Source organism: Vicugna pacos, chromosome 15 (assembly GCF_048564905.1).
Source record: "Vicugna pacos chromosome 15, VicPac4, whole genome shotgun sequence".
Lineage (NCBI taxonomy): Eukaryota > Metazoa > Chordata > Mammalia > Artiodactyla > Camelidae > Vicugna > Vicugna pacos.
In genome coordinates, this window is record NC_133001.1 from 10,453,286 (window position 1) to 10,476,862 (window position 23,577).

Here is a 23,577-nt window from a genome sequence, read left to right on the forward strand (position 1 = left end):
ATAAATATCTAACATATTCTTAATTATTTTCTCTTTGTTATTTTTTTTCTTTCCTTCTTTTTGCTTTTTTTTTTTAAAGTTTTTTAAAGAGAAGTTTTAAGTTAACATCAAAATTGAGTGGGAGGTACAGATTTCCTATACACTCTCTGCCTCAAACATGCATAGCCTCCCTCATCAACATCAATACCAGAAGTGGTACCTTAGTTACAATTGATGAACTTACTTTGACACATCATTATCACCCCGAATCAATAGTTTATATTATATTTGAACAAATATTCAGCTGTTCAATCAATTAAGAATAAGAAAAAAAATTTTGTTTCATCCTCATTTATTCCTTCTCTGATTGTCCTAGGCATTCAGACTGCTATAGCAAAATAGCAGACTTGGAGGTTTATAAACAATAGATATTTGTGTCTCGTAGTTCTGGAGGCTCAGAAGCCCAAGATCATGGTGCCAACAGATTTAGTGTAAGTGAGATGTTGCTTCCTCTTTGATGGCCATTTTCTTACTATAACCTCACATGGGGAAGGATGCAAGGGAGCTTTTTTGGGGGCTTTATAAGGGCACTAATCCCATTTATGATGGCTCTGTCCTCATGACAAAATCACCTTCCAAAGGTCTCAGCTCTGGATATCGTCACCATGGAGGTTATAATTTCAGCATATAAATTTCAGGTGGACGTAACCATTCAGTCCACTGCATTGATGTTTTCTCTTTCCTTATATAGATCTGAGTTTTTGATCTATATCATATTCCTTCAATTTGAAGAACTTTAAAAATTTCTTGCAGGGCTGGTGTGATGGTGATGAATTCCCTCAGTTTTTGTGTGAGAAAGTCTTTATTTTTCCTTTGTTTTTGAGGGCTAATTTTGCTAGATACAGAATTCTAAGTTGGTGGGTTTTTTCTTTTAACATTTTAAATATCTTACTCCACTGTTGTTTTGCTTGTCTGATTTCTGAAGGGAAGTTCACTCAAATTCTTACCAGTTTTCTTCTAGTGCTAAGGTGTTTCTGCAGTTTGAATATGATAAACTTAGGTGAAGATTTTTTTGGTGTTTATCTTGCTTGGTTTCTAAGCTCTTTGCATCCTGGAAATGAAACCACAAGTTGCATATTTCTTTTTAATCTGATTTTTAGTATGTGCATACTTATATGTGTATGTGACTTTCTTTGATAGAATTAAAACTGTACCTTGTACACAGTTTTATAGTTTTTCACTTAACATTGTATCATAAACATTTTAATATCTTTAAATATTCTTCACAAGTAGAATTTTAATGTCTGCAACATTGTTAAACATTTATGCTAGTTACAATTCTCTCTTAAAAATAATACTGCTCTAGACATCTTGGTATATAAAATATGGTATATATTTATGTTTATGCATTTTTGATATATTTGTAAAACTAAAATTACTTGGTCAAGAGATTAAGCATTATTATGGTTTTTTATGTATTGATAAATTACCCTCCTGAAAGTTTTTTTTAAAATTTAGTTTCTATTCCACCCAAAGAATAATTCTTTTCCCCCTTACACTCACTAAAAGAAATAAATGATTTCCTATTAAATTGTTGATTTGCAATTTCTAAATAATAAAATCAAGCATGTTGTATGTATAATAAATAGTGGCCATAACATTAGATAACATTTATTGAGAACCTACTTTGTCATCTACTCTTCTAAGTGCTTTGTATGTATGTCCTCATTTAAGCTCCACAGAAATCCTATGAAGAGACATTTTATTACTTTTTCTTTACAAATGAGGATATTGAGGCACAGAGAGGTTAAATAATTAGCTAAAAATTACACAATGAGTAACTAGAAAACCTAGACAATTCAAATCCAGGCAGGATGTGTCAGACGACGTGCTTTATAACCATCTCCCGTTATTTTCTTTGTGGGATAATTTTTAACTACACATTCAGTTTCTTTCATTGATATAAAAGCCATCCAAGGTACTTATTTCTTCTGGAGCAGTTTGTGTTTTTTAAGATTTTTACCCCCCATTTTATTTACATTGCTGAATTTAAGGACATAGAGGCATTTGTAATATTTCCTTATTTTTTTTAATGGGTGTAAAATCAGTGGTGATGTCCTCTTTTTATTGGTAATGATAATAATCATCTCTTTTTTTCCCTTGAACAGTTTGGCTAGGGATTTATCAATTTTATTGATCCTCTAAATAAACCACTGGTAGTTTTAATTTATTTTTCTATGTTCAATTGCATTGGTTTTTGCTCTTAACTTTGTTATTTCTTGCCTTGTGCTTTCTTTGGGTTTAATTTGATACTTTTTTTCAGGTTCCTTAAGTTAGACACTTGGATCACTTATCTGAAATCTTCCTTTTTTTCCAATATGAGTATTCAATGCTATAAGTTTCTTGCTATGCACTGCTTAAGCTGCATCCCACAAGTTTTGAAATGTTGTATTTTCACTTCTATTCAACTAAAAATATTTTCTAATTTCCTTGTGACTTCTTTAACCTTTACTTAGAAGTGTTTTTTAAATATGTAAATAATTAGAGATTTTCCAGATATCTTAGTTCCATTTAAATTTAATTGAATAATGCTATTTGAATGTATAATTCTCTAATAATTTATGAGGTTGAAGTATTTTATTTATAAGAAATAGTAATAATAATATCATTTTCCCGTGGATTTGTAAAAACTTTTTGTAAGTTCAAAATATTACCCTCTGGACAGATTTTTAATAAATCACTTGACTTTTTATTAATAATAGAAATAGAAAATGCTATTCACTGCTAAAGAAAAAAAGAAAACATTACCCTTTGTCTCTTATATGTATTAAAAGTATTTTTCCTGAGTTTTAAATTTGCTCTTTAGAAAATTTGCTGTAAAAAATTTATCTTTTACATTTTATGCAGTTTGGCTTATGTATTTTTCCTCTGTGATTTATTCTAATACTTTAATACTTAGAAAATCTTTTCTCTTTTGCATTGACAAAATCAGATCAAAGTTTATCATGTTTTCTCCTATTTTTTCTTTGTTTCGTTTACATCATGTACACTGTTTATATGTATTTTAAAAATTAATTTGGAATTTTTTTTTTATTGTTCAATTCTGTAGTAGCTTACCCAAAAAAAACTATACCCTCATCCCAGGGCCACTTAGAGTTGAATCTTGTTTTTTTCTTTCTAAAAACCGTTTTGAGCCCTTTCTTGGGTATGGCATAGTAATGAATCCACAGGCTGGTTGCACTCTATCACAGTGGAAGCTTGTGTGATTGGGGCAGCAGGAGCAGGGCCATATTATGGCCTCAGTTTGCAAATTTAGGGTCATTAAAGGAAAGACTTTGGGTGTTCATGTCATGTAGAAACAATGAAGAAGATAAATATGTTTTTGCTTGCTATTGATAAATATAGCCAATACAATTTGTATTTTGGATTATTGTATCATTCTACCTGTGACCCTCTTCTGATGCTTAATATCTACTATGTCTTAATAATTATTTATTTATTAAGAAAACAAACTGAGAGCAAATACTCATTGGGTCTAGTTCATTCTTATATTCATTTCAGAATAGTTCTTGGGTGATTTTCATAAAATAGATTGTCATTAAGAATGGAAGAAGGGAGATAAAGGAGGGGAGGAGCGGAGAAGAAAGGGAAGAAAGACAAAATGGATAAAGGTAATATGAAAGGAAAATAACATGATGAAAGGTGGGGAGTGTGGGGTATGGAGGGAAAGGACAGGAAAGTATAGTCTAATGATCTGAGGGTCTTTTGTGGCAATTGAGTACACGAACCTCTTTCTACTTCCACAAACACATCTCCTTTCCTTCATTTAGAATATTTCCCACTCATACCATCAGGGAGGTTAGTTTAGAATAAGACTGTAAGAGTAAGTTAAAGGCCAAGAAAGAGCCTTCAACTTCATCTTACAGTTGATGGAGAATTTTAAAAAGTCTTTGAACACAAGAACAATTTAAGCAAAATGGTACTTTTAGGTCTTGAATCAACTGGTTTTGAGGATGGAACAATGGAAAGCCTAGAAACAGGAAGACAATTTTGGCAAACAAGACTGGCTTCCTCTTTTTGGCACAGAGTTAAGCTTCGTTTCCCTCACAACTGGACAGGGCATCGTGACTGGTCCTTACCAATGGGTAATGAACAGATGTGGTCTTTTTCACTCTGAAGAAGTTAAGAGCAGATGTGTTTTCTTCATGCTGTTGATCTAAGCTCTCATCTACCAGTTTGTTGATGCCAGGATAACCATTAAGCTCCAAGTTGAAGAGGGGGAAGCTACATAAGGAAGATGCTGGAAGCCACAAGTTATTGCTTGGAGAAGAGCCGCCCACCAGGAAGTCATCTGTATTGGACTTCATGTGAGTGAGAAATAAAAGTTTATTTTGTCAAATCACTGAGATTTAGGGGCTGCTTGTTACAGCAGCTAGTGTCATAATTCTGTCTGATTAAAGACATTGTGAAAGAGACAGTGCCTGGTGGTGAAGAGGAGGAATGGAGTTGGAGCTCATGGACTGGAAAGAAAGAAACAAACAAGAGAGGCATTGCAGAGGGAAAATGACAGGTGAATCAAGGATGACTTCAAGGTGAGCCTGAACACCTGGGGGAAACTGAGCAGAAGTAACAATGTCCAGAAAAAAAAAAGACTGCTTTGGGGGAAAGAATACAATGACTTTTATTTTAGACATATTGAGTCTGAATTATCATAATATATCCCAATGTGAATGCCTGGCCAGAAAAAAAAGAGTTGCAGGAGTAAACTGTGTGCACATGTGTGTGTGTGCAAGTGGGTGAGAAGGGGAGAGTGGAGAGAGAAATATTGCAAAAATAGGAGATGTAGGTCTCATAATAGAAAAATTAAGTTATTTAAAATGGGTTCAAGCATATGTCGAGGAAGGCAACTAAGAAAGTCAATAACTGGGAGTGGAGTTTCTATTTAGTTTGATAGGAGCTTTGCCAAGTTTCTTACCCTGTCTGCGTCTGGTTTCCTCATGAGGGGTTTCGATAAGACTCGAAATGGCTCTGTCAATTAGAAGTGAGCATGGAAGGTTACCAGTCCACATGGCTGTGCCCCTTCTCACATCTACTGAATCAGCATCCAAGACATGGGTAAAGCCAGCAGGAGGCCCTTCCATGTCAGCAACTCTACACCCTCTGTGGGGAGCTGGCAGCTTAGTCATGAACTTGATTTCTAACAACTTTCCCAAGCAGAGTATCTCTTCCCCCCTACTTAGAATTCCCCACCTTGAGTTATGGGTGGGCCTGTTTCCAAGTCTTACCTCTTGGTCAAGAAACATTCTGGACCCAGAAGGCTCCTTGCTAATGTCCCCATCTCAGTGAGGCAAGAAGTCACACTTAGCAACTAATCGGGGAGGATGTGCAGTGCCTGGAGTTACCAGCGTGGACTCTGGAGTCAGAGTGGGTGCAGATCCCGTCTCCTGTCCTCAGAAGTTGTATAATATCAAAATGCGACTTACTGTCCCTGCACCTTAGTCTGCCTATCTGTAAAATGAAACTTGGCTAGAAGATAACCTGTAGGGTTGTCAGGAGGATCAGGTGAATCAATATAGGCAAAGTGCTTAGTGCTGGAACACATTAAGTGCTCATCAATGCTAACAATTGTTATAGGCTTATAGACTGAGAATTCCTGGGGGAAGGAGTTCCCAGTAGAGAGTGGGATGTACTGCCTCTGCCTGTCATAACATCCATAAGCGTGAATTTTGGGGGACTTTGGAGCCAGATATGGGGGAAAGTTTGCAGATGAACTACAAAACTGTCACCCTTATTCTTGTTGTTATCTTAGGAAGATTTAATAAAACAGCACATTTTACATCCACCCCAGCTAACAGCCAGGGCTGGGAAATTCCAGCGAAGTAGGTAACTCCCAAACTGCCCACCAATGTCTGCTTTTTTAAAGCTCTATTTTTCACAAGCTACTAGTTAGGAAGTCACTCCAACTGTAGAACAAGGATGTCATTTATGTTGTTTCTTTGCTTACTATAGTGATTTTCCAGAGTGAACAATTCTGCAATTTGTAGGTATTGTTCGTTTTTGTGTTTCCCCACTTTCTAGGTTCACGATCCCACCCTAGCCGTTCCTGATGGCGACGTTACACAAATTACTCAAATGAAACTTTATTCTCTACATTTCTTTTTAATCCAAGAATTTCTCAATGCACCTAAAGATAACTAGAAATACACAACTCATAGTTTTGATGGAGTTTTAGGCAAGGTGTAATGTAAAAAACAGCAGTGAGCCCTGGTAATTGGGCAGAGAGATTTCTGAGCCTCGTTCCTCCTGAATCTCTGGAAACTGGCACCAGTTCTAAAGTGGGGGAGATAGAAAGTCATATGGCTGCTTTTCCTCAAAGCAGGTCCCCAGCCTCTGTCCTGGCCTCTAGTCTTATTTCCATTCCGTGGGTGGAAGGATTCAACAAGCAGGGCAGAGATGAAAAAGCACTGAGTGGGTGCCCAACTCAGGTCATTAGGGTGGACTTTACCATCAGGGGAGGTTTAGGAATTTTAGATACTGATGACCACAAGCCGTTTGTGCAGAGCAAGCATCATGCAATCTTTTTAAGGGGTGGAAATTGAAATCTCAAGAGTGACATAGAGCAAATAACAGGGACTATTTACAGAGCGGCCAAGTGGTAAATTTTCACTACTGAGTAATGAACTTCACTGATACCAGGTTATGTGGTTGGGTCTCAGCCTCGATAAAGGAGTTTGCTGGGGTGTGTCAACGCTCTGGACATGGCCTTTTCCAAAGCGATCATTCTGGAAAGAGATTTCCACACCTTAAAGCCAGTATAAAGGGGAGAAGTTGCACTGGGCAGCCTCACTCGCTCCAGATGCTTCTTCCTTTCAGGCAAAATGAAAATCCTTGTGAGTATTTCTTTTTGCTTCTTTATACTCTTAGGGTGGCTGCTTGCAGAGAACGCTCATATCCCATATGCCTCGGCTCTGAGGGGTCTTAGACGAACTTTGTGCTTCCAAGCTTTGGGGATGGAATTAATGATGCTGCCGGCAGGAATAGCGTTGACTATTAAGTCTTTATTTATTTGTCCATTGTCTGGTTTTTTTTTTGAGATATTTACTAAAAAGTACAAAGAAAAAAATTGGAAATATCTAGAGAATTTTAATCTGTAATATTTTAATAATAATAATTCCTTACCATGAACTTTGGAGGGAATGTAGGCATTTTAGGACAACAACATTTACTATTTAAAAGAGAAGTGGTATTTTTAAAATAATAATAGTAATGTCGATAATAATAATAGCAGCTGTTATTTCCCAAGTGTGTCCTAGGCCTTATGCTAAACATTGTACATGAATCACTTCATCCATTCACTTCAAGTACACTATGAGCTGAGTAGTAATTGCCCCATTCTACAGGCAAAGAGATCGAGGCACAAAGGAATGTGATTTCCCCAAGCCCGCAAATGTGGGATTTAGGCTTGAAATGTACTCATCTTAGACTCCACTTATGGGAGCAATCATGGCAAAGCAATCTGGCCATGACCACTCCAGCTCAGCCCGGCTGGGATCCCAGTCTCCCGGAGTTCCACATCACAGTGCTCCATGGACAGAGGACCATGTGCTGATCCAGAAAGGACTCCTTCCTGCCTCCCTTACTCTCACTGAGCTGTTGTGGGAGAAAGCAAAATAGGGACCTCCCCATGAGGTGTTAAAAGACTGTCAGCTTAAAGAGCTCCCTCTCCCAGGGTCTCTTGATCTTCCAAGAGGATACCTAACCCTGAACACAAATCTGTAACCAGAGTGTTTAATCATGGTGTTGGGGGAACGTTGTTTGGGGGCACGGGACACTTCTGAGTTCTAGTTGTACTACTATGGTGGGCAGCCCTCCCTGTTCAGCTACCTGTACAAATCTCTGTACTAGACTCATTAAATAGAATACATAGGCATATGAGAGATTACCAGAGCCTTCTGGGAGTCTGGGTTGTCCCTGCGAGAGCAGGCAGGTTGGATATCTGCACACAGGTCCTCCTTAGATGCTCCACAGACACCAGGAAAGAAATGTTATCGGCAAGATGGAAAGTAAGTAAGAAAGTCCCACTGACAGAGCCTAAAGCTATCTGTCTTCTGCAGACCTCCCCCGTCAGCAGTTTCAGTGACCGTGCAGTGTACTGTGATGTCCAGATGACAGAGCACACAACCGAGTAAGACTCACATAACTGCAGTGTCAGGAGTGCCGCAGTGTCAGTCTTACGGTCTGCTGAACTGACACTGGTCTGACAGTGTCACGGAGGAGAATTTGGAGGTTTTCCTTGCTGTCAGCTTCAAAAGTTAGTCATGCCCTGAAGCATCTGATTTTCATAGTTTCCTCTAGGACTTTTCCCGTTGTGTCTCGATCACCCATGAGTCCACCTTAAATCAGTTTTACTCTCAAATGTTTTAAAATCAGAAAACACAACTTGACTCCTGTAATCCAAAGCCAGTGTGAAGAACACCAGGGTATTTCCCATAGTTAAAGGAGTCCTTGCCCACTGCTCACCTCCCCCAGCTTTGTTGCTGGCGTAAGAACACATGCTTTCTAGAAGGTTATAATGTTGGGAAGGGTTGGGAATTGGGTAACAAAGGTAGAATCTGTGTCTGAAAAAATAGCACGTCGAAGGAATGCATGTGTGTTTCATATGTTGGAGATGGACAGTTGAACATCCGTGACTTCCCATCAGTGGCTCTAAGTATATGTTTTCTGAGATACTTGTGCTTGTGCTGTCCAGCGTGACCTCACATCCCCACCCTCAATGGCAGTCCCATTGGGAATGGATGTGACCAGTCTGTTTTTCAGGTGATATTTCTGGTGGTGTTGGCCATCTTTGGGACACATGGAAATGAGGTGAGCTGGTTCATTATGGACTTTCTGTCTTGGAGATACTGGGAGAGGAACAAGAAGATCCAAGATAATTTGCAGGACAGTAGGGAGTCCACATGTCCTATTTGGGATGGAATCCCCAGAAATAACCAAGAACAGAAACAATGAAGTTGATTATTTCTTTCTAATCACAATATCTTTAAAAAAGGCATTGCTTTAAAATGGGGTCAATCTCATTTCTTGTGTGATGTCTTTGCTTCTCCCATATGTAGTATAGTGAACTATGAGGAAGACCTTTGCATTCTTATTTTAGCATGGGTTTTTGGTCTTAGATGCCAGTGGAGAGGTTTCAGAGTTCAATCAGAGAGGTTTCAGAGTTCAATCTCATATTGAAAGCAGTGAAAGTCTTTATTTGCTGGGAAGGTGGTCATTCAAATGCACATGATTTATGAAAAAACCATTATGTCTTTGTCAATCTAGGTTTATAACATCATCAGCCCAACCAATGATGGTGGCCAAGTTCAGGAGACAATGACAATTGACAATGAAAAAAATACCGCCATCATTAACATCCATGAAGGATCATTGTCCTCTACCACGATTTTTGACTATAAACATGTAAGCAGCAATATTTTATATTCCTTAAGAACGGATTTCTAAAGAGTGGAGGGGTAGTTATTTATTATGCATTTGAATTCCAAGATCTACCCTTACAATTTTTCCAGAATTTCCTTCCTTCTTCTTTTCCCTTTAAATAGTCAAGCAATTGATTAAAAAACAAACAAACAAAACTATTTCTAGTAAACAATGTGATGAGAGACCGGAAACATACAAATTTGCTTGCCCTTTCTATGTAGAAAGTGTAATATTGTGTCACTGCAGTTGCAGAAGGTGCCTAGAAGGGTGACCAAAACCTAAGGCAAGGTTTGGCTCATAGGCTCTCGAAAATATTTGTCAAATAAATAAATGAATGAAGTAGGGATTTTAATACAAAAATTATGCAGAAAAAGAACAATCATGAAACAAGCAGTCACAAAATAGCAGAATCCAGAACAACAATATGCATTTAACCACGCACACACGATATGCAGTAAATCATATTTCTTCTGTAAGAATGGAAGTATGTTAACTAAAAACATTAAACTATTTCCAAGTTTCAGTTACCAGTATTAACAATAAGTGTCAGATTATGCTGTACGCCAGAAACTGACACAACATTGTAAACTGATTATACTTCAATAAAAAACAAATGCCTCAGAAAGCTGATTCTGTCCTTTACCATTTATTCATTTGTTAGTTCCCCTTGATGGTGAGCCTGATTTTATCTGTGGGTAGAAGTGGGCTGTAGTCCATCTCACTGGACATTTGAACAGATTTTTCTCCTTTTCTTGTAGAAACCTCCTCCCATGCCTCCACCGCATTGGTGCTGGGAGTTCCACGACACATGTGAAAGCACAGAGCCTTAGAAAGACACAATCTTAAAGGAAATTTCGCTGAAATTGTTTTGCAGCAGATGTCAGTTCAGGGAAACCTCAAAAATATCTTTAAAAAAAACAAAACTGCATGGTGAGGATTTGATTTAAGCTTCTTCCACCATCTTCAGGCTTGGCCTCAGTCAATTTTTGAATTTTAGCAACTGGCAATATGTGAGAACTGGAAAACAGGAACTAGAAGGGTTTATATTATATCAACCTTATAGGCTGTATAATTATTTGGAACTATGTAGAGAAAATGCCACTCTGGATGAAGATTAGATGGCCTCAGGTGCCTTTTGGCTCCAAGGTGCTCACCCATCCATTGCTCTTCCAATTCCCTCCTCCCTCCAACCCATCCTCATCCAGCCAGCATCGGTTTGAGGTGGAGAAAGGATGGGGAGACGATGGTAAAGGAGGGGAATATCCATGAAACAGGTATGTATAGGGGGGAGCATAGGCGTGTTGAGGCGAGTGTCTAAACAGAACTTTCTGCAACGATGGAAAAATGGTTCTATGTCTGTGTCGTCCAATAGGGAACTCACTAGCCACTTGTGGCTACTGAGCACTTAAAACGTGTGACAGAGGAAGTACATTTAACATTTTATTTAATTTGAACTTAAATTTAAAATCACCCCATGTGGCTAGTAACTAACATATTGGGAAGCACAGTTCTACAAAATACTGTATTTACTTCAAATTGAGGAAGAGGCAGAAAATGCAATTCATAGAGACGGAGAGCTGCTGCTTCTTAAACTTTTCAGCCCCCGAAACAAGGACAGTGGAGCGCAAACCATGGGTTTGCTCAAATTCAGAGACAGAAATGACAGGTGACGAAGTAAAAATACCGTGGAAAGGGAGCCGAACGCGCGCGAGGGACGGCAGACGGCACGGCCGGCCCCGGCGCTCAGTGCGCATGCTCGCGGCTCCGCGCCAGGCTCCGCCCCAGGACCGGGCGGGGCGGTAACCGCGCTCTTGCCGCTTCAGGGCTACATCGCGACCAGGGTGCTCTGCCGAAGGGCCTGCTACATCCTGAAGATGAACCATCAAGCCATCCCTGCTCTGGACCAACTCAAACGGTACATCTTCGAGAGGCAGGTAATTCTGGGGGGACCTTAAGCGTTCCCTGTTTGTGAGCCAGGGAATCGTGGTTTCCATGGAGAAATGAAGAGGGTAAGGGGGAAGCCCCTCGTATGAGCCTTACCGTGGATGCGGCACTCTCCACTTATTAAAGCATTTTCACCTTTACTGGGTTTGAGAGCAGGAATACATCTCTTAGCTTGGTTCTACCGTGCAGCCCCCAATACAAGAACTTATAATAAATTCCAGTGTCTTTGTAGAAAGGACTGAACGCCTTCTCTTCTTAGAGCAGGGCTCTGAGAAATACTGATGGGCAGAAAAATGAGTGAAGTTATGCTAGCTAATGACACAGAGGTGCAAAGAAACATCCGGGTTAGCGAGAATACACAAACGCTGCTTGAAACTGGGAACCTGGGGTTGAATTCTTCCTCCATATCTTCTCATTCGTGCCGCCTTTGGCACCAGACTCACCCTCTTTGGGTTTCATTGCCACCAGTTGTAAAATAATATTGGAAATAATGAGGCTCCTTTACAGACCAAGTGGGCAGAAAGAGATGATGTCTTGAGATCCCTGGCCACCTTCTGTTTAATAATCTGGAAGAGAAAATGTCAGTTTAGAATAAGGTGCACCAGACTATGTCAGGTGATTTCACGCTATCCCACTCTATCGTCCTGATCTAGACTCTGAACAACATGCTCTCCAGCAAATACATCTGGGTCAAGTACAACCCACTGCAGTCTCTGATCACAGATGTGAGCTGGTTCCTGTTTGGCTCGCCCATCAAGCACCTCTGTGAACACGTCCCCTTGTATAAGGGGGAAGTGGTTGAAAAGACACGTGAGTACCAATGAACCATTCCTTCACCAAGTATTTTCCGAAAGCTCCAATGTGCCAGACACTAGGTGTTGTGCGAGGTACAAATAAACATGAAACAGGACTCGATGTGGTTTTAACTTCGGGAATTAAATACCTAACACGTGTGGAAATAGTGCTAAATGTTAGAATGATACAGAAATGAATAAAACTTTGCTCCCAAAGAGCAAATAGTTTAGAGGAGATATTGATGAGTTCACACAGAGGATGGAATAAAAAAAGATTCCTGGGTACCAAGGGAAAATCTATTGGGTTCTCTCATGTACAGAATGGTAACTCTAGCTGATAACGTGGTCTTGCGTACTTGAAAGCTACAGAGAGTAGATAGTAAGCATTCTTAGCAAATACACACATAAAAGAGTTACTGATGCTAATATGTGAGGTGATGGATGTGTTACCTTGATCTTTTACAATGTATTTGTGTATCAAACCATCCCATTGAACACTTTAAATATATACAAATATATTTGTCCATTATTTCTCAAAAAATTTAAAAAAATATACTCAGAATCTAGGATAAAACTGGTCCAAGAAAAAGCAGGCAAATGGACTGGCAGATGGGGAATAAAAACCCTAATTCTTACAGGTAGCATATGTCACTGAGGTAGTTACTGGTATTTTTACTCAAAATTTATAAATAGGGCAATGTGGCCAGAGTGAAAGAGAGGCTGGGTCACAGATGGTGAAGACAACAACAAGAGAAACTCCCCCAGAGTTGTGGGAAGTAGATAAAGAAGAAAAGAATTAGCATGGATTACCTTTCTATTGCCCAGAAAAAAAAATTAGGACATTTTTCTTTTAATAAGGTCATTAGTATTTATAAGTAAAGTCACACAGGCATGCATGCCATCAATGCAAATTGTCATGACATCAATTGACTTGAGCCAGACAGCACTTGCAGGAATTGTCAGTCTCATTTAATTCAATTTAATATATTATTATTCTTTACAATAAAAGTATAACTAAAATCTTGGGTAACATGAAATTACATGTACAACCCTTAGTCAAGACATTTACAGAAGGGCACTGGTTTGCTTAATTCTAATAATATCTTTCTTAATACCCTTTCTTTAAAAAATTTCCCCCTTTTCAGATTATGACAGTGCTAAAGGCTGTGCCAAGGCTGGGCTCCGGAGCATCTTTGACATTTCCATCTGCGCAGACCTTCACATTTAAGGCATCAGCCCACGGTCTCATCTTTTCAAAGAAATACGCCCTTGGTTTCTACTCCACAGCCAACTTCATTTCTTTCTCAATGCCCCAACTCACTTTGAGATTCAGTAGTAAAACATAAATACTCTATTTATACATAGCTGGGTACTTGCTTTTTTTTTTTTTTTTGTAAACAGCAAAAGGGAGCCAAATAATGTTTATGTCAATATATAAAGGGGAAGAAATTTCCAGGATTTCAAGTACACAAGTAGTGTGAAAATTCCCTGGTAATATAGGTGAGTCACATTTAGGCTGGTCAGCTGTGTACAAGTCTCCATTTTTGCATCTGACTACTTAGACCAGCTGTCCATCTGTCCGTCCAGCACACTGGGGCAGTGTAGATAGAGCAGGAGCTCAGGCGGCAGTGACCTCCACTAGTGAGGGGGGATGGGTTAGCTATACCCTTGTCGGACAACTCAGATGCTCAGATGAAGGGAACTTTGAGGGCCATTCTCATGCCTTTTAGCTCATTAAAGCAGTAGATTCAACTTTAATAAACTCTATCCTGATATATTTTGTCCCAGAGTGAGGAGAGAGAGGGAAGAACACCCATCACCCAGGAGTGAGAACCTAACTGGGAATGGCAGGTCAATACATAGAAGGAAACCAATTTCTAATATTTCAAATAAATTGCATACTGTGGGCAAATTCCCAGATCATAGAGTTGGTTCCCATGTGCACCGGTCAGCAAGTGCAAGTTCAGAACAAGGAGGAACTCCTTTAACAAGAATTTCTATTTGCCATCAACTGCTCCTGTTCCTGACACTGACATCTGCTCCTTAACAACCACTGATGAACTTACATAAAGCCCGTGGCATGTGTTCGGCGCTGGGATCGATGTGCTGGCATCGTGCTGCCTTAGTAAAGAAAGTGATTTGCTTGTAAAGAAGTGAGTCATTTATATGAGAACATTTGATAGCAACAGTAAAGAGGGTCTAATCAAGTGACAAACAGACGGTGAAGTGTACTAGCTGGAACCCTAGTGTTGGCAAGTGATGGAACCCAAATCCAGATAACTGGCCGAGGGGAGGCAGAGGCGGGGCTGGAGTTTACAGTCTCATCTCAGCACAGAAGGGTAACTCTGGTCGTGGTTGGGGAGCTAGAGCGAGGCCTGTCTCGTCTGATACTCCCCTGAGTGCGCCGTGCACCTGCCTCATCCCTGACACGCTGCGTGTGACCAAATCCACAGTTTCAGAGCCTCTGGCTGGTCCAACTAGAACCTATTTAAGCCCAGTTAGAGGTTTATCTTGGGCCTTTCACCTTTCCGTTCGTGACCGTAGGCAGTCACACCGCATCACGGCTCTGCGGGACTTGCGCTCAGCTTGGTCTTGGGCATCCTGGTGCTGAGACCACCCCGAGCCCCCCGACTCCACGCAGATGCATTGCTCAACACTCCCGCCCCCATCCCGCCCCCGTCGCACACTATTTACCCCAAACTCCAACACGACCTTCAGTGGACACCTGTGTCTGTATTTCCAATACTTCCTCCTCGTTTATTCTTCTGTCTAAGGTGACGGACCCAGGGATGCCCTGTGTGCTGTGGGCAGGGCTGGCTCTGTGTCCTCCCAGCTGCAGGAGTGGACAGTTAAAGAACCAGTGCAAAGAGGGCAGGTCCCTTATTCAGTTGTAACAGAGAGATACGCCTGGGGGCTATGGCAAAGAAGTTTAGACCAGTTCCACAGAGAGGTCTGGGAAGCCTCCTTCCACTTGGCTGTCTCTCAGGGACTCTCACAGTGCAGGCCAGGCCACCCCAGCGAGCAGGCTTCTGTAGAACTCAGCACTCGTTTGCAGAAGACAGAGATGCTGGCCTTAGACCCGAAGGCTTGTCTGTGCTTTGACTAGTGTCTTTTTGTTATTCACTTATTTATTTTTGGCCCAGATTCTCAAGGGATTCTTCAAAGGACACCCCAAAGAGAGAAGCCCTTAGAAATAAGATGCTCTGGGACCTCCTCCTTTGCACCAGCTGGTGTGCAGTGGCATGGACTGTGCATGGGTGGGGATCTGCTAACTCGAGAGAGGACAGGGCAGGCAGTGGGGTTCATCTGCTGAGCCAGGGAGGCAAAAAAACTTTATTGTTCTAAGCCACAGGGAGAAAGGGTACCCAATTTTTAGATCACAAAGCTGGTTCTTTGGTCAAAGGTAGAAGGTAGAGGACTGAAATGAGCATCTTCCCATCAGTAGACAGTGGGCTGGGTGGCCCCCGAGCAATGGTTTGGGGCCAGTGGCCCCATCCATGCAGGTCCTCTCTCCACATGGCCAACCTGGAGGTTCAGAGCCCAGGGATCTCCCCACAGATAGAGAGTCCCAGGAAGGACAGAAGTTGGATTTCAGAACAGGAATCAGGGTTGGTAGCCAGTGCAGAACCTTTAAGAAGAAAGGGAAGCATTTTATTAAGAAGATCCCCCAAAGCGAGTGGGTATATTATGATGCACCTGATGTGATGGTCAGGCCCACTCTACTAGCAAGAGATCTGGGAACAAAATGGAAGATCTCTCCTCTTCCTCTGCAACAATTGGCCCCACATCCCCCTCACCTTTTTTTTCTATTTCTTTGACTGACCTTTCACCATCCTCTTCTAACCTCCCAAGCCCCTCAAGTTCTCCCTGCTGGAAGTTGCTGTTATGTAAAAGCCTTGTTCATTGGGTTAATTTATACTAAGGTGTGAGTGACTGGCAACAGCCTAATGGGAAGTGGTTACTGACTCTATCTGAAACAGCAGGCCGATTTTGAAATCTTATCTTGTAGCTTTCTAAGCTGGTCACCACTGATCCCCCGCCATACTCCCAACAGGCACTGTGCTGCTTGGGCTGGAACTGGGGATGAAGGTGCAAGGATGAAGCTTTGGGTCAGGTGAGGGTATCCACCAGCTGTCAAATCCCACTGGTGAAATGACAGTCCTCAACCTTCTGGTGAGCTAACTCTGCTTCCCGTTCTTAATGAGCCCTGGTGTCAAGAAATCATCTCTGCCACGAGGGGGCAGTACCCCTCATGCCTCATTATTTTTATAACCAGTAGCGAAGAAATGGAATAGACCTGAAAACTGTCATTAAAACTTGCCAATAACCTAAAAATCATCCTGCACCTTTTGCCTCGCCCATGGTCTTGGGTTTCTAGTTATTGACACACCTTCTTTTTGCTGTTGGACAAAGTAGGTGGGGACGTCTCGGCACATCTCTTTGATGGACACTCCATACTGGGCCAAGTTCTTGACCCGGTCGGGTAGAACAGTGTAGGTCAGGCCGTGAGTGGATGGATAACGCTTTAAAGGCTGGAAGAGGTGGCATTTCAAAATGGTGAGACAGTAATAGAGGAGGTACAGCAAAGAAGAAGAGGAGAGAAACCTATTCCAGTGCCCCGGGGGCCATTCAATTTACAGAAATAGCCGAGAACCCAAACTTGGCTTTGAGTTTCGTCTCTAGCAGTAATATCCTATCTGGCCACAAGATGGCGAAAGTACTCCAGAAAATCTGTGTGTGAGCCTGCGTGGCCCTGTGACTCAGCCTGAACTCCATTCCCTTAAGTTCTCAAAGCGTCCAGCCTCCAGTGTTTTTCTCATCTCTAATGATAATATAGAATAGACTTAAACTTATGTGTTTCATTTATATTATGTTTTTACTTGTTATAAATCAGATGAATGGGGTACTTTCTACCTGTCTTTTAAAAAATGGACAATTTGTTTTACTTTTCGTGACCCAAAGTGCATTCTTTTCCCCCAAGAGTCAGTGGTCCTCCTGCCACAGGCAGTGTTGCTCAAATGTGCTGGGCAAGTTGCTTTAGCAAATGACACCAGATTTCAATGACTTGCCAAAGATGTCTGCTGATTTTTAATTTATTTGACAGCGCTTGTCATTTAAGAGGCTGAGCGAAAGAGCATTTCGGCCTAAAGATAATATGTGCATATGAGTTTAGAACGTGGGTAGGGGAGGATAGAAGGCATGAGGATAAAAATGCTCTTTTAGTTCACACTAATATTTATATTTACCTATGTTAGTGAATATAAATGGTTGAACATAAATTGTGTCATCGCCTGGAATTTTAATCGATCTTTTTTCATTCATATGATTTGACTTAATTGGGCTGTGGACTGGACTCAGGGTCTTTTGCATGATAAGAATAAGCATGAACTGAGCTCCCCCGTGTGGACAGCATTATCCTAGGATGTCAGGATGCAGAGCTGGAAACCACCAAACGAGGAGGGGACCACAGTTAGTTGGTCTCACTTACCTTGTGGTCCAGGGCCTTAATAATGTCATCCAAAGTTGGGAAGGCAGACGGGTCCATCTTGGCCAGGACACAGGCCATCTTGCTAAACAGCTTAGCAGCCAAGAGGGCCTTAAAGCAACACAGCAGAATCAGGTCATTCAGTCAATCAAACATAGTGAACTCCTACTTGCCATCAGTTGGGGCACATGGCTGTTCTTCAGACTGTGGTGTGGAGCACCCTGACAGAGACCAGCAAGCAACGTGCAGCATACAGGGCCCTGCTGTGCCCAAGGGCTCCCGGCACTGTCACTGCTGCAGGTAGGGGAAGGAATCCCCCAGGGGCACTCTGCACACCACTAACACATTGGTGGGACTGGAGGGGGAGGGGGTCAGCCCCAGTAGCAAGGCGGAATTTAAGGTGCTGTCCATGGTCCTCAGCCACCTCCACGACCCTCAGCTTCCCCATTGGTAAAGCAGGAACAGTGAGCCCTCCCCCACGGGGCTGCCACGAGGATGGGACAAGATACCTACAGCTCGGCACGTCATCGCGAGAGTGCTCTCTGGACGTTCGGGGTGAGGAGGGGCCTTGGTCCAAACCCCTAGACTCGGATTCCAGTCCTGAGTCTGCCACTGACCACTCCCCTGCCCCCACACCCCCTTACGTGGCCGTGGGCCTGTCACGTGGCCTCTCAGCTTCGGAATAGATCAGCGGTTCTCCAGCTGAGCCTGACTGAGCCCCTCTCCCTCCTCCAGCCAGAGCAGTGCTGACTTCTGTTCCACATAGTGGAATTCCATGGAACAGTTTATTTGAAGAAAAATCCCTCTGCTGAAAACAGAGCTGGACATCCCTAGGCTGCCTGCCTTCTAAGAGGGCTCAGGAGATGCTCCTTGTGGAAACTGGGAGTGGTTGGGTGAAGTGTAAGGGAGACGGTGCTTGGGGAGGAGAGCGTGGGTGGTCCCGGCAGGTGCAGAGGGAAAGCCTGTGTTTTGGGTGTCTATCCTGAGATGTCTGGTGTGGAGGTAGGAGAGGGGCTTCCAAACAGCAGGGGCTGGATGGCAGAGGGCCTTCTGGGCCCCAGTCAGGAGTGTGGGCTTTCCCTTCATTTAATCCTCTTAGAATCCTATTGGGTAGGAAAGGTGGTCATTGATGGTGCTTTGCAGATGAGGACACCCGGGCACACAGAGGCTGAGTGATGTCTCTGTGGTCGTAGAGCGTTTCTATCCAGGACCAGGCTGAGGACGCGGGCCGTCGCATCCCAGTCCTGCATCCTCCTGCCAGATCAGAGTACCTAACCACACAGGCAAGTCGAGGCAAGGTTTCTCAAGGTGACAATTCATGTATTCTTCTGCTCTGGAAATAAACTGCTTAAGATCTGAGATCAAGACAAAATAACCTCTTATTTACAAACTAGAAATAGACTCACTGACATAGAGAACAAACTGTGGTTGCCAAAGGGGAAAGGTGGGGGGAGGATAAATTAGAAGGTTGGGATTAACAGACACACACTACCATACACAAAACAGATAAACAACAAGGGCCGGCTGTATAGCACAGGGAACTACATTCAAGTTCTTGTAATGATCTGTAATGAAAATAATCCGAAAATATACATATATATGTATGTATATGTAGAACTGAATTTCTTTGCTGTCCACCTGAAACTAACATTGTAAATCAGTTACACAAAATAACCTTTAGAGCACAGACCAGTGATAGGAAATAAGGGTCCTTTAAATGGCTCTCTCATTTCAGAGGCCTTCAGGAGCCCTGTGACGTCAACACCACACAGGAACACAGAGACCACAGAAGGTCCTCCTACAGTCGATGGCTTGAAAAGAAGTCACTGCAGCAGCTGGAAAGCTGGTCCCTTGTCTAGAGAGATGTGTTCCCTCACGAGCCTAAACCTAGAGAAAGCCTACGGAGACGGGGTCCTCTCCGCCCTGGGAGAGCATACGGCTAGATTTTGGAGCAGACAAGGCTTTCTTGGGCATTGTAACGAACGTGTTCCACATCTTACATTCTCGTAGTCCAAGATTCCATCCCATTCACTCAAAACATTGTTGTCTCGGATGCTGACCATACCTCGAAAGGCATTGACACGGATGCTCTGGGTCCCAACAGATCCATCCAGAGGATGGCTGTCACTGATGTCCTGGAGAAAACCAAGGGGGAACAGGGGGAACAGTTGAAAGTCCAGAGTTCCTGCATTGCCCATATCTTGCAGGTTTAAAGGTACCCCTTTACATGTCCCAAGAAATTTGAGGAAGGCCGCCCGGGATAGTCACCCTTAAAACACTTCTGCTGAAGGAGGACCAGGCAGGTTGGACCCTCTCCACCCTTCACTTACCAGCAGGGCCAGAGATGGAGTTAGGAAGAAGGCCACAAGGATGGAAGGCGCAATCTGAAATGGAGACAAATATCAGTGCACCTGCTCCCTTAGCCTCAGACAAGCCCAGAGCCTGGAACCCATCAGACCCCCAAGGTCAGAGCCCTTTTGAAAGATCCAACACTTTCACAGTGTTTCTTGGAGGCCTCAGTACGTATTAGGAGACTGTCATTCAGTGTGGTTGAGATGGGATGTGCTGGCTACTCAAGAAGCAAAGCGTTACTGCTCATTCAAGGATGCTTTTTGCTTTGTTCTACATCTACTGTCAATCCCCGGGTGGAGTATTAGGCAATCTGACCAACCACCTGATGTGCACATAGTGCAGGACCATTGTCAATCATATTGCAAAATGAGTGATTGTTCGGGTCCCTAGTCTTTCCTTCTGTACCTTCCTCTTTCTTCCCAACCAGTGGGGACCCCCTCTCTGTACCCTCTGGAATCTGGTCTCCCCCTTGCTTTCCTTTCCTCCAGAATCTCCCACTTTGCCTGAGCATAAAAAAACCATGCACCACTTATATACACCTTATTTTGCAAGAGATTTTACTCAAATGTTACTAGTTCTTGAGACCTATGCGGTGAATCGTTTGCTCTTGGTGTGACCTGCCTTCCTTGCCTGTTGAAGGAGTTTTGGGCATCAGAGACTAATTGAAAGAGAATTAGATGGGCAGAAACAGGCTAGGATGAGGGTGGCAGCAAATCTTTCCCTGCACCTCATTGTTCATTTTCTGGTCTATTTCAGGCTCGCTCAGCTCAAGTTCACTTACAACATAAGCTGAAATGGATGGAAAACTCCCTTCTCTTCCATCCCTACAACAGCCTATGCAATATTCCACGTACAGGACACCATGAAGGTGAGATACACCCTCAAAGGAAGAGAAAACGGCTCCTCTCTGAACAATTACCACAATGCAGTGAGGCTAACCAAGGAGAAATATGAGATGCGGACAGCAATAATATTTCATTAAACTATTCTGAGAGTTGGTGCCTTATATTTAATACACCTGAAACTTCCTCATTGGAAATTTGTAAATAAGATGAATCTAGGGAGAGAAGACCCTAAAATATGAATATCTTCTCAACCTTCCAAGATCCTTGGACTTTGAAGAAATGAGTTATTAGTTCTTTTGGGAAAGACTTATCATTCTGATGTTTTAAAACAGAGAGGATTACCAAAAGGGAGGTTATGTGCCAAATTAATATTTGGAAATTCTATATTTAGGATTAATTTGAAGAATCCATGGAGAGAAAAAAAAAACCTACTCCCTAACTCTTCTGGGCTCTGAAAACCTCATCACTTGTATTCAAAATCAGAAAATGTACTTACAAGGTATTTCATATTGCTTCCCTCTCAGACTCCAGGCAGCTGCACGCAGAAAAAAATGTTCATGCCCCATTTATTTTCTAAGTCTGATTTATATAGTCTTGAGCCTTTCAACTATCACCCTGATAAAGGATTCTGTGGAATTAATTGTAATCTGGATACCATTCAGAGGGAAAACAGGCAAGTTTATGTAAACACTCTTACCATTTTACTTTAACTACTTCTAAATATTTTCCCTGTTCCCAGATACCTCCACTGGTTCCAAGGCAAACACAGTAAATGAACGGGGCTTTGTGGGTTGGCATGACCATGACATTAACCACTAAAGTAAGGACGGCAAACAGTAGCTCTCACAAGGCAGGCCTGATGCAAAGTCAATGAGTTCATTGTTTTTACTTCTCAGTTCCTGAAAAATGCCTTACTAACACTGGAGGTGGTTGAGAAAAGTCTTATGGAGATGAAAGAGGCAGATTGGAAGTCCAAGATTAGATCGGAAAGCAATCTGATCCAGGTCTTCACGCAAACCCAAAATCACATGGTTGGTTCTGAAATGCCCCCTGCCCACCTACCACGCTGATTTCATTTTACCTCTTCAAACACCTACCTCTGATTGACTTGCCTGATATTCTGACATTTTGCTTCTATTACAATGCGTTGTCCCTCCTCCCAGTTTGCATTTCACGGTGCTTTTTTATTTTCTCCCATAAAGGACCGTTTGACCAACCCTGGAACTCCTGAGACAAAGGGAACACCTTTCTATGACCAGTCAACACTAATTCAGACTTTTTGATACATTTTCTTATTTTTGTTCCAGCCCTTGGCTGGTAGTGACCCAACTACCTGGATTAAATTCCAAAAGACCAGAATCAAATAGATACTTCTGTCAAGAGAAGATGAAGAATATTGATGAGGTTGGGCACTGGAATGGTTAAAGTGGGAAGACAGACAGCTCAGTCCTTACACTGCTTACTGTGAACTGGCAATGGGAACATGAAATAGGAGGGCCTCTGTTAGGTCATTCAGGGCTCAGATAAGATCATACTCAAATCTCTGTTGCTGTCAGTACTTTGAAAACACCATGCACAGAGCACATACTCAATAGTTATTGACTGAATAAGTCAAATGTATTAAAAGAATGACTTTCATTTTTGTGCATGAAGATCTCCATTTCCCCCAATACCATTTGTTAAAGAGATCATCCTTTTCTTAGTTTTGATTACTATAGCTTTGTAATATAGTTTGAAATCAGAAAGTGTGATGCCTCCAGCTGTGTTCTTCTTTCTCAAGATTGCTTAGCCTGTTTGGGACCAAAGACTTAAATATATAAGACCTGAAATTGTAGAACTCCTAGAAGGAAACATAGGGGGAAAATCCTTGATATTGGTTCCAGCAGTTTCTTGGATGCCACACCAAAAGCACAGGCCAAATAAAAGCTAAAATAAATGAGACTATACCAAACTAAAGATCTTTTGCTCAGCAAACTATCAGTAAATTGAAAAGATGACCCATAGAATGAGTCAAAATATTTGCAAACCATTTATCTGCTAGGGGTTATTATTCAAAATGTATAAAGGACTCATACAACTCAATAGCAAGAAAAGGAAATAATCTGGTTAAAATGGGCAAAGGATCTGAATAGACATTTTTTAAAGAAGACATACAAATGGCCAAAAGGTAAATGAAATGTGCTCAACATCACTAATCATCAGAAAAAACGCAAATTAAAACCACCGTAATATATCACCTCATACCTGTTAGAATAGCCTTTATCAAAAAGACAACGTAACAAATGTTGGCAAGGATGTGGAGAAAAGGGAACCCTCATACACCGTTGGTGGGAATGTCAATTGGTACCACCTATGGAAAACAGCATGATGGTGACTCCAAGACTGAAAATTGAACTACCAGATAATTCACCAATCCTACCCCTGGGTATGTAGCCAAAGGACCTGAAATCAGTATCCTGAAGAGATATCTGCACACCCACATTTTTTGCATCTTTATTCACAACATCCAAGATATGGAAACAACCTTAGTGTCATTTGACTGATGAATGAATGAGGAAATGATCCATATATCACACATAGATGGGTATGAATATTATTCAGCCATTAAAATATGGATACGTATGTTTGTTAATAACTAACTATTCGGCCACAGAGTCAAATCTGCACTATTTCTGCAAAGGCCAACAGCCACGTGCACAAA

At 41.9% G+C, this 23,577-nt stretch overlaps 2 protein-coding genes across 4 annotated transcripts; one reads left to right on the top strand and one right to left on the bottom strand.

Moving 5' to 3' along the window:
• Positions 1 to 6,857: 6,857 nt before the first annotated feature.
• GKN2 (gastrokine 2) lies at positions 6,858 to 13,554 on the top strand. Its single transcript, XM_006201539.4, has 6 exons — positions 6,858 to 6,869; positions 8,797 to 8,844; positions 9,301 to 9,438; positions 11,280 to 11,390; positions 12,054 to 12,210; positions 13,340 to 13,554. The coding sequence occupies exons 1-6, from the start codon at positions 6,858 to 6,860 to the stop codon at positions 13,420 to 13,422; spliced, it is 549 nt and encodes a 182-aa protein (XP_006201601.1). The 3' UTR covers positions 13,423 to 13,554.
• A 1,955-nt stretch (positions 13,555 to 15,509) lies between these two features.
• On the bottom strand, positions 15,510 to 22,337 carry LOC102541948 (gastrokine-3-like). 3 transcript variants are annotated; one of them, XM_072938325.1, is made up of 7 exons: positions 22,210 to 22,337; positions 21,974 to 22,103; positions 20,010 to 20,063; positions 19,680 to 19,814; positions 17,683 to 17,790; positions 16,585 to 16,726; positions 15,510 to 15,822 (listed from the first exon to the last, which is right to left on the bottom strand). In XM_072938325.1, the coding sequence occupies exons 2-7, from the start codon at positions 22,001 to 22,003 to the stop codon at positions 15,728 to 15,730; spliced, it is 564 nt and encodes a 187-aa protein (XP_072794426.1). In that variant the 5' UTR covers positions 22,004 to 22,103; positions 22,210 to 22,337; the 3' UTR covers positions 15,510 to 15,727. The 3 variants fall into 3 exon arrangements, with proteins under 3 accessions (XP_072794426.1, XP_072794427.1, XP_006201600.1); XM_072938326.1 differs by having other exon boundaries at positions 21,974 to 22,121; XM_006201538.3 differs by lacking the exons at positions 21,974 to 22,103; positions 22,210 to 22,337 and adding an exon at positions 21,373 to 21,449.
• Positions 22,338 to 23,577: the final 1,240 nt, after the last annotated feature.

Excerpts from the sequence above, each read along its gene's own strand:
- GKN2 (XM_006201539.4), top strand. Across the intron at positions 8,845-9,300 it reads TTGGGACACATGGAAATGAG|GTTTATAACATCATCAGCCC; the intron begins GTGAGCTGGTTC and ends TTGTCAATCTAG. Across the intron at positions 9,439-11,279 it reads CGATTTTTGACTATAAACAT|GGCTACATCGCGACCAGGGT; the intron begins GTAAGCAGCAAT and ends TTGCCGCTTCAG.
- LOC102541948 (XM_072938325.1), bottom strand. The coding sequence starts at position 22,003 with ATGTCAGAATATCAGGCAAGTCAATCAGAG. Across the intron at positions 20,064-21,973 it reads ATCAGGCAAGTCAATCAGAG|ATTGCGCCTTCCATCCTTGT; the intron begins GTAGGTGTTTGA and ends TCTCCATTTCAG. Across the intron at positions 17,791-19,679 it reads GAATCTTGGACTACGAGAAT|GCCCTCTTGGCTGCTAAGCT; the intron begins GTAAGATGTGGA and ends TGTTGCTTTAAG.